We start from the raw sequence: 10,778 nt of genomic DNA, 5'->3' as shown, positions 1-10,778 counted from the left end.
TCGGATTTTTCAGGACATGTAGAAGATTTACTATGTGGGAACAGAGGCAGTTTGTACCATTGTAACAGGATATGCGCTATAAAAACCAAGAAAAATGGATTCCTTGCAGCAGTTTTTTGACCTACTGTATATACGATAAACAGCCCACACAATTTATACCGTACTACCTCGGACCCTAAATCACATTATTATATTCTAAGACGTAGTTTGTATTGAATGGGCTCTCTCTCTCGTCCTTACTCAATAAAGAGGTTCAAGAGACTCATCGATTTTTCGACTTATTTTATTACTTTTATTAATCGAGAGAAATAACACGCCTATTCCACATTTTTTTCGATGAATTCTGACGTCGAACCCAATCCACAACCACCGCCAGCAAGCTCATCTCCAGATGAAGTTGCCACCTCGTTGAACAAGATATCTATCTCATCCAGCGATAATATGATCCATCCAACAAACGAAGAAGACACCCCCATGACCGAAGCGTCTTCATCCAACAACAACACCGAAACCCTCTCACCTGAGGATTTTATTAACAAACTTCGTAGTCAAAAAGCTGCCATGTTGAAGATTATTGACAGCATCAATGACCAAAATATTCAATTCGTAATGCAAAACAATTTCGACGGATTGGAGTCCAATGATAAAAAATTGGCCTTCGCTACAAAGTCCTTAGAACGTTTTGATAAGTTAATAGCTGATCAAGTGAATATTATTTCCCTTAATAGTGCGATGAAAGAGACTCCTGTCTCACGTCACATTAATAATAAGTATATTCCCAGCAAAGAACTTCCCAAGTTTAATGTCAACCCAACTGCAAGTGCGATGTATCAACTCACTCAGCATTCGGGTAACAAAAATAATAACAATGCCACTAATGAGCCATCTTTAGAAATGTTCCTGAGAGAGTTCGAAAGAGCTTTCAGGGATCATAATGTCTCAATTCAAGATCATTGGTTATCAAACTTGGAAATCTGCTTTGAATCTTGTGACAATAATCTCCACTTCGATTGGTTTTGCCGCTATGTCAAAAAGCCTGTTGTTGAATTAAAAAGAAAAGTTACCTGGGATGATGCTAAGGCCCTTTTACAAGAAAAGTTTGACCTTGCCTCTCAAACCACACCTCAAGCATGGATGAAGCTACTCCTTAACTTCAAGCAAAGGCCTGATCAATCCTTCGCTGATGCTTTACATCACTTTCGTCTTTTTTCAATTGGTGCTAAGGTTTCATCCACTGAAGGCAATCTCCTCAATTCTCTTTTTGTATCAAGACTCTACACAACAAAGTTTCAAGATACTGTTATGGCTATAATTACTAACAATACAAAAAATTTACCTTCGACTGAGCCCGCACATCCAGGTCTTAGTATTCATGCTCCTTGTAATGCTCCCTCGCCATTAAATATGTCTTGGGACAACTTTGAAGCTATTTTAATGAAAAATATGGCCAATCTAGAAAGCTCTCTTCTGTATATCCAAAAGGAGATGCAGAGGGAACAAGTAAAGAAGCCAACTAATGATAATAGTGAAAATTATAAAAAAAGAAAATTAGCAGCTTTCTCACCACCCATCAATGAAAGAATTACTACTGTCAAGACTCTTCCTATCAGCAGTAACAACAACCACAGCAATAACAACAACAGAAAGCACACTGACTTTTATGAAAAAATTGCTGATCTCAAGCGTCGTGGTATCTGTACTTTTTGTGAATCTACCAAATACACCACTGCTCATGCTGAAAATTGTGCTCAACGCAAACGCTATGATCAACGTAAATTGAACAATCAGCACAACAATAAACTTGTAAGTAATAACTCTTTAAATAATACGGACAAAGCTATTGCTAGTCTTGAGTTAACTCTCGAGCCTAACACTGCCTGTCAAAACCTTAATAAGAGCGAGACTAATAATCTTCACTCTTCTACTATTTCTAGTCAAAATAATAATATCAGCTCTGATTCTCCCTCTTGCGACTCTTCTTCTGAAGACGAATACGATAGAATTTATAAAGAGTTTGACAGATCTTTGATCTCGCCCTATTTATTTGACCATTTTGAATTTGTGACCATTAATGACGTTAATATTTTTGCTCTGCGTAATAATCATGTTGGAGACATTGACAATCCATTTAATTCTGACAGTGTGTCTTTTTCACCTGTTACCCCAATAACTCTTAACGGTGTTAACGCTTACGGTATCATTGATACAGGTGCTAACGTGTCTGTTATGAACAAAAAATTCGCTAATGATAATAATATTGACTTCAACCCTGTTCCCGGTAATCTCATCCTTGCTAATGGTTCGACGATTCCGCGAATGCAAACAACTCATTTCGTCAATATCGAGTACGATAATGTTGATCAAGTAATTCCGCATAAATTTGATGTCATTAATGATGATATTCTCTCTTATGAAAATAAGATTCTAATTGGTATAGATCTTCTACCAAAGCTCTCTATCCACTTAATGAATGTAGCCGTTAAACACAAGAGTACTGAAAAAGAAATTGATGATTCTATCATTGACAAAGCCTATGAGCCAAACATCTCTCGCGCTGGTACTGACAAAGAACAAAAAACGTTTGATCTGGCTATTAAATCTTATGTCGAAGCTAACAAAAAGCTAAATAAGAACACGTTATGTAACATAGAGGACGCAGTTTTGCATTTACCTACTCCTGAAAACTATGTTGCTAATGTAAAACAATATCCCATTCCTTATTCGGTTCAACCTAAAGTAATGGAAATAATTAATAGTTGGCTCGATGACGGTATCATTGTCCCCGCAAAACCTTCTGCATGGAATTTACCAATGACCGTAACGTTTAAGAAAAATCTTGATGGCACTAAGACAGATAAAATTAGATTAGTTTTAGATCCTCGTATGTTAAATAAGGTTTTACCTGTGGATAATCATCAACTTCCACTAATTAATGACATTTTTAACTCAATGACTGATGCAGTTGTCTTTTCTACACTGGACCTTAAATCAGCGTTCAATCAGTTCCCTGTTTTTGGCCCTGATCAACACAAGACTACATTTACTGCTCCTAATAATTTACAATACATGTACCGAGGTGCTCCTTTTGGCATTTCTACAATCAGTCAATTATTTTCTCGTATAATGTTAAATTTGTTTAAGGACTTGCCTTATGTGAAGTGTTTTGTGGACGATATCTGTGTTTTCAGCTCTTCCATACATGCGCATTTCCTTCATGTAAAGAAAGTTTTACAAATCCTCACAAATGCAAATTTAAGAGTTAATTTTGAAAAAACTTACCTCGCAAAATCAGCAGTTTATCTTTTGGGTTATTGTATCTCCGCTGAAGGAAAGAAAATTGATACCCGTAAACTTTCGAACATTCATGAATGGCCGAGACCGACCACTCAGAAGCAAGTTCAAAGCTTCTTAGGATTTGTAAATTATTTTAGACAGCATACACCTAATGCTTCATTTTTAATGGCTCCTCTGGATGCTTTACGTTCTCATGATGAGAAAATTAATGGTCCCTTTATTTGGACTTCTACACAACAGATGCATTTTGACAGCATAAAACGTATCTTATCCTCCGAATTGATTTTATCACATCCGGATATGTCACATCCTTTTTGCATAGCCACTGATTTTTCAGATTTTGGCACTGGTTGTTGTTTATATCAAGAGTTTGAAGTGACTCAATCTAATGGCGAAACATCTAAAATCAAAAGATATATTGGTTTTATGTCTCGTTCTCTATCAAGAAGTGAAAAACGTTACAGTGTCACAATGCGTGAATTGCTTGGTGTAGTTTATGCCTTAACCCAATTTCACAAATTTATATGGGGCACACGATTTACGTTATACACTGACCATAAAGCTTTATGCTATATTCATTCCCAAAAGAATGCCAATAGTATGCTTATTAAATGGCTTGACGTTATTCTTGACTATACAGTAGGTCAAAAAACTGCTGCAAGGAATCCATTTTTCTTGGTTTTTGTAGCGCATATCCTGTTACAATGGCACAAACTGCCTCTGTTCCCACATAGTAAATTTCCTACATGTCTTGAAAAATCCGAAAGAGTTTAAGCCCTATTGGATAAGTATTGAAGGAAGTATGAGATGCGCAATTTGAAAATTTGGAAAAACGAAAATTTTAACGGAATGAATTTATTTATTAATATTTAGTTGAACCTCCTTTTCTATTAATAGTCGCTTGAGTTCTTTTCGAAATGTTATCTACATGACTTCCGAAAAGATATTTATCGAAATCAATTCATATTTTATCAACTTGTTCCCAAAGCGCATTCGTGTTCTTTGCTCTACGTTCGTAATATTTGAGATTCAACTTCAATTGATGCCATACGTGCTCGATTGAATTTAAGTCCGGGCTCTAAGCTGGCCAATCGTTAATATAGCTCTCTTGGTTACTACATAACTAGGCCATTGTAAATTATGCCTTGTGCTTTGGGTCATTGTCATGCTAAAAGTAAATGTTGGACCAGTCGAAATTGTAGTACTTCATACTATCACGAAGCGTAGTGTTCAAAATATGCTAGTAAACACCCGAGTACAACTTTCCATCGTGAATTTAGCAAGCATATCCTGGTCCTTCAGAGGTTATACAACACCAGGACATCAATTTGCTAGCTTCATGCTGAATTACAAAATCCAGGTCATGATGTTGAAAAAGGTCACTTGGCCTTTTCCGATAGTGATCATCACCATTAAAGTCCTATACGTTGATCTGGGTTTCATTAAAATAAACGATCTGTTGTCAGTCAACCATTGCCAAATCCTGATGCTCCTTGTTCCATTCTAACTGATGGTACGTATGCACTTTTGTCTGAAATGGCTCCTTTTTTTCTATCAGAAAATGGAACTCCATTGATTTCAGTACGTTAATTTCTGACTGGTATGAGATATCATAGCCAAATCCAACCAGCTCCCGGTACACCACTTTAGAAGCCTTTAGAACCCATTCCATGACTTTTCTTTTGATTAACCGCTTCGTCACTTCGGAGACTAATGTAGGTCTATCACCTGTGCTCACTGTCCTACTTGAAAACAACGTTATAAAGTATCTACTAACAGTTGATTCGTGTAATCCAGTCTCCTTAGCAATATCATATTTTGATGTGGATCCGGTTAATGTCTGTTTGAGGTCGTTTACTTTCTCCTCTGACAGTCATTTATGCATGCGATTGACGAAAGGGTAAAAAAGAGAAATAATTTAAACAAAGGAATATAAAATTTAAAATAAAGGAATTGTAAGCACTCTTAAATATAGATAGCATTCTAATCACGTCAAAAGTGAGAAAAATTGTGATGGCAACCGGTTGGGTCGTATTAAAATTCATTATTTCAAACATATGTAAACAAGTAAAAAATACCGGATGTTTAAAATACTACCTTTAGCAGTATCAAATTCCACCAATAACCATTGCCCACATCCGAAAATTAACGAATAAATTCCCTTCCTATTGTGGCACAAACAGTCAAAGTTTGGGATAGTTTGGTGCGGTATCCATAGACAAGCAGCTGTAAAACATGAATTTTGCAATTCCTTGCAGCAGTTTTTTGACCTACTGTAATTTCAATGTGGTTCATGTTCGAGGATTAGATAATATCCTTCCCGATAAACTCTCTAGGTTATACCCGCCAAAGGAGCCGGTTGAACATGAACAAGATCTTAATGAAGGAAAAAGAATTGCTTCCTTTCGTGGTAATTACGCTACTTCCAATAATATTAATAATAAGAAAAGACATAGAGCTCATGTCAAACATAACGTTTCTATTAACGTTGTTTTAGTGGGCCACAAGCCCACGACTTCAGATGCACTACCGTACGTCTACCCAGCCACACATAGTGACGACACTGTTAATTACAACAGGAATTTAGACATTTCTAGTAATTTCCATTCTTTTAACAAAAAATCTAATGACTCTAATGAGTATAATGACTTTAATCGGCTTCACGACAAAAACATCTTTTATGTTCAGTCTGCTCATTCAGTTTTCAAGGACTATTTCGTGCCCCCAGATTCTGAACATCGTGAGTTAATGACAGATGCCCACAACAAAGTTGGTCATTACGGTGCAGAGCAAATGGTTAAACGTCTTCACAATGAGGGTATTCATTGGCCAAATTTAATATCTGACTGTGTGAAGTTTGTCAGACAATGTAATGAATGCATGAAACATAATATCGAGAAAAAGGGATATCACCCTCTGCGTAGTATATACAGTTATTATCCTGGTGACCATTACGCTATCGACTTAGGTGGTCCTATGCATACCACTTCAATATCTAATAATAATTATTTTATGGTTATCATTGACGTTTGTACACGGTTCTGTATACTTCGTGCCCTGGCCGACAAAAAAGCAGATACAATTTTACGTGCACTGATCGATGTCTTTTGCATAATGGGGTTTCCTACAAAACTTCAAAGTGATAATGGGACTGAATTTAAGAATTCTCTCTCTAAAAATTTAGCTAATGCTATGGGTTATGATCATCGATTTATCACTCCTTTGCATCCTTCTGCTAATGGTTTAAGTGAACGCTTTGTTCAAACTGTTAAAAAATTACTCGCTAAATCTACGAATGGTGTTGGCAATGACTGGGATGCATTCCTTCCTTCCATTCAACTTGCAATGAATAACCGTATATCTAAACGCTTAAATTCTACACCTTTTTCTCTCATGTTTGCACGCAAAATGATTGAACCTTATGGCTTTAGATCTGATAAAGACAAGCTTAAGGAAGTCAAGGGTAAACCACCTATGTCGCATGAAGAATTAATGAAACGTATCGACTATATGACTGATATTGTTTTTCCTGCTATTGCTGCTAAAACGAAAGCTCAAGTTGAACTTGAACAAGCTAAATTTAACGATTCGCACCGATTAGCTGATTATGCACCTGGCTCTCATGTCATGGTTCGTATTCCAACTAAATCCGGTCAACTCGCTCCAGCTTATGAAGGGCCATTTACAGTTGTGCGTAAGAATCAAGGTAATGCCTATATCTTACGTGATGAAACTGGTGTCCTGATGCCTCGTTCTTATACCACTACTGAACTGAAATTAATTTCCAATGAAGAGATTATTGAACTTGATGATGAAGGCAATGAAATTCAAAGCTATGAAGTTGAAGCAGTTCTTAATCACCGAGGTCCTCCAAAAAACCGTGAGTACCTTGTACGTTGGAAAAACTACAGCAGTGAATGGGATGAATGGCTGACAGCTGATAAATTTAATGATCCAGACATTCTACGTAAATATTGGAAAAACATGGGACAAAAGTATGTTCCTCCTAAAACCGCTAAAATCACAAATTCTCCTTCTTCTTCTAAGGTACTAAAGACCAACCCATCTGGTACGATTAGCACTATGATGAAGTCTGTATCCCTAGATGATGACAATTCTAATTTGGCTGATGTCGCTGCACATTCAACCAACCCAAATTTTAAACGTTCATATCCTCACTCGATATCGCGCCAGTCTAAAAAAGCTCGTCGTGATAAACAACACAGACATTCCACTCCAAATGTGCCAGTTGCTGCTACTCGTACCAGCAAGAGATTGCGAAATTCCTCTTCATAAAAAAAAAAAAAAAAAAAAAAAAAAAAAAAAAAAAAAAGTGTTTTTCAAAACAAGTCACTTTTTTACCGTAATCTCACACTGGTGGGGGGCTATGTCGTATTTACCTTAATAATTTTCTTAATGTCGTGTGAGATCACTCAAAAGATTCTTCAACTAATAATTTGACTGTATATCATATATAGTCCAAAGTGCTATATACGATAAACAGCCCACACAATTTATACCGTACTACCTCGGACCCTAAATCACATTATTATATTCTAAGACGTAGTTTGTATTGAATGGGCTCTCTCTCTCGTCCTTACTCAATAAAGAGGTTCAAGAGACTCATCGATTTTTCGACTTATTTTATTACTTTTATTAATCGAGAGAAATAACACGCCTATTCCACATTCTTGTTGTGGCAGGTTCTGGTTGTTTTCTTTTAATTCTAGGAGCTTTTGTTTTAGGATATGGAGTTGCTTTTAGTACTTCAGGCGGACGTTCAGGTCTAACTGCAGTGCAAAGATCTTTATATTGTGCGTTATCATCATGTTCATTATGGTTTAAGATAACGTTAAGAGGATGTTGTTTATTTTGTTGATTAATGGGTTTATTGTTTTGCTGGGTGTTCGATTGACCATTTCTTTGATTAAAAGCAACCGACCCATTTAGTTTTTTGACGGCTGTGAGAGAGATTGTGATTGAGGTGACGGGCTAGATTGAGATGCATGAGGTGGAGGTTGTTGAGGTGTTGAGTAGGATTGGCTATTTTGGTAATAATCTCTTCTTGACTGGGGTTGATTATTGTCATGTTTTGACATGTCAATAAGATAACAGTCTTATCATTCTAAGCTAAATCTTTACAAATGAGTTTGAATAAGAATAGATCCTGATAATTACCAACTGCCCTGAACAGCCAAGTTTCACTTTCATCTCAACAGTTGATTATTTACATCAGTTTATAAAATTTTTCTTATACATGTCAAATCATATCGGTCGTAACTATCTCTTGTCATTTAATCTCAGGTCTTGCTCAAACTAATATAAATAGCCTTGGAATCTTTCTTTAATAAAAGTAATTCGACTTTAGAACTATTGTTCGGTCTCGTTAATTCTTCTTTTTCATATTTTAAATACTTAAAAACACTTCAATTATGCTGATACTGATCATTTCTTCGGTTATCTTGATTATATTGACCGTAATTATTATAATATGGATACATATTATTTCTACTATTGTTATAACTTGGTCTGTTATTGCGCTGGTAATTTCGATTTGAATAAGGCAATTTGGGTGGTATGTTTAATTCATCTCGAATAGTTTGTTGTATAAGATTAACTACAGTGGCTACCAAAACCGTTCGCACAAAACGTATTTTTTCCTTTCTGAATCTTTTGTGACCTATTGCGCATAAAAGATACCATATCTAATACATATTTCCTAAGAGTACAAACTCTTGGCTTTCTGATGAAGTATAAAATGTCACCCTATGCGCACCCTAACTCGTACTACGGAGAATCAAAACTCAAAGGCACATTCGAACGGTTTTGGGGCCACGCTTGAGGAATTCTTCGATTGCGATAAACGCAGTCACTGCACCCTCCAATTCTTCCAGAACTTTCGCTGCTTACTAATTCACCACTGCGCATTATTTTTTTGCCTTTTTTTCTTTGTCATTCGCACATTCTCATTTCGACATCTCGACATCTACCAAGTAATTACCCAACATGCAACCATTAACAGAAGATCGCAAGAACACTATCGAGTTTTACCTTCGTCAAGGTTTTTCTTATCATAAAATTGCAAAGTTAGTCAAAGTATCATCCTCTACTGTTCATAAAATTCGTTTGGAGTTAGGTTTGCCTGCTCGAATTGACAAAGGTGGTAGGCCAAAAGCGCTCACTAAGCGGGAACAGCAGCATCTCGTTCGTGCTGTAACAGTAGATGGTCTCGAAAATGCTGTACAAGCACAGCAGTCGTTAGAGCAGAACTTGGGCAAGTCAGTTTCTGTAAATACTGTACGTAGAGCGTTAAGAGATGCTGGTTTGGTCTCATTTGTCAGGCCAAAGAAACCTTTAATTAATGAAAGAAATAGAAAGAAGAGGCTCCAATGGGCTCGTCAGCACATTGACTGGACAGTAAACGATTGGATGAACGTCATATGGTCTGACGAAACCAAAGTCAACCGTTTTGGGTCCGACGGGAAGTCTTATGCATGGAAAGTGCCAGGCCAACCGTTAAAAAAGCACCAGGTTTGTGAGACAGTGAAGCATGGAGGAGGCTCTATAATGGTATGGAGCTGCATTAGCTGGTACGGTCCAGGCTATATTGTGGATGTGGGCAAGAACATGACAAAGGACGTTTATTTGGAGGTTTTACAAGATGACTTGATGAAGTCTTTGGCCTGGTATATGGAAGAAAGTGGAAAATCTACGAGTAAATTTATCTTTATGCAGGACAACGACCCCAAACATACAGCTAAAGTCGTATCAAAATGGCTAAATGAGCAAGAGTTTTATGTAATGAAATGGCCACCACAATCACCGGACTTGAACCCAATTGAAAACATGTGGCAATTACTTAAAAGACGGCTGTTTAAAAATTATGACTGCCCTCCATGTGGTATACATGAGCTATGGGATCGTATAGGACACACTTGGTACCAAATCACGGCTGAAGAATGCCAAAGGTTTATTAAAAGTATGCCCGATCGATGTCGTGCAGTTATTGAGGCTGATGGCTTGTATATTGGATATTAAATAAACTTATTTTAATTCATTTCGCTTTTAAAATATGTGGCCCCAAAACCGTTCGAATGTGCCTTTGAGTTTTGATTCTCCGTAGTACGAGTTAGGGTGCGCATAGGGTGACATTTTATACTTCATCAGAAAGCCAAGAGTTTGTACTCTTAGGAAATATGTATTAGATATGGTATCTTTTATGCGCAATAGGTCACAAAAGATTCAGAAAGGAAAAAATACGTTTTGTGCGAACGGTTTTGGTAGCCACATACCGCTCACGGAAGCGAGTGGGCAGGTACAGGCATTGATAACCTTGGTTATCAGATACTGGCATGAAGCTACGAGCCAAAGCTTGACGTTGGCGGCTGGTCAGGGGATCGCGGCGACGATGGACTTTGGCAGGCACAACAGTATCGGTTGTAGTCTGTCCTCTTGTGGCAGCGGCGAGAAAGGAAGGCTGGCTT

General features: G+C 37.2%; 3 protein-coding genes across 3 annotated transcripts; all 3 read left to right on the top strand.

Moving 5' to 3' along the window:
* Positions 1–474: 474 nt before the first annotated feature.
* Positions 475–4,068, top strand: RO3G_17384 (uncharacterized protein; the record flags this gene model as incomplete). Its single annotated transcript, XM_067671968.1, has 1 exon — positions 475–4,068. The coding sequence occupies one exon, from the start codon at positions 475–477 to the stop codon at positions 4,066–4,068; it is 3,594 nt and encodes a 1,197-aa protein (XP_067528069.1).
* Positions 4,069–5,529: 1,461 nt separating this feature from the next.
* RO3G_17383 (uncharacterized protein) lies at positions 5,530–7,590 on the top strand (the record flags this gene model as incomplete). Its single annotated transcript, XM_067671967.1, has 2 exons — positions 5,530–5,704; positions 5,792–7,590. The coding sequence occupies 2 exons, from the start codon at positions 5,530–5,532 to the stop codon at positions 7,588–7,590; spliced, it is 1,974 nt and encodes a 657-aa protein (XP_067528068.1).
* Positions 7,591–9,300: 1,710 nt separating this feature from the next.
* RO3G_17382 (uncharacterized protein) lies at positions 9,301–10,332 on the top strand (the record flags this gene model as incomplete). Its single annotated transcript, XM_067671966.1, has 1 exon — positions 9,301–10,332. The coding sequence occupies one exon, from the start codon at positions 9,301–9,303 to the stop codon at positions 10,330–10,332; it is 1,032 nt and encodes a 343-aa protein (XP_067528067.1).
* Between the last annotated feature and the right edge of the window lie 446 nt (positions 10,333–10,778).

Source organism: Rhizopus delemar, genomic scaffold, assembly GCF_000149305.1.
Source record: "Rhizopus delemar RA 99-880 supercont3.50 genomic scaffold, whole genome shotgun sequence".
NCBI lineage: Eukaryota > Fungi > Mucoromycota > Mucoromycetes > Mucorales > Rhizopodaceae > Rhizopus > Rhizopus delemar.
Note: the sequence above shows the minus strand (reverse complement) of the source record. Positions and strands in the feature narration are given on the sequence as shown.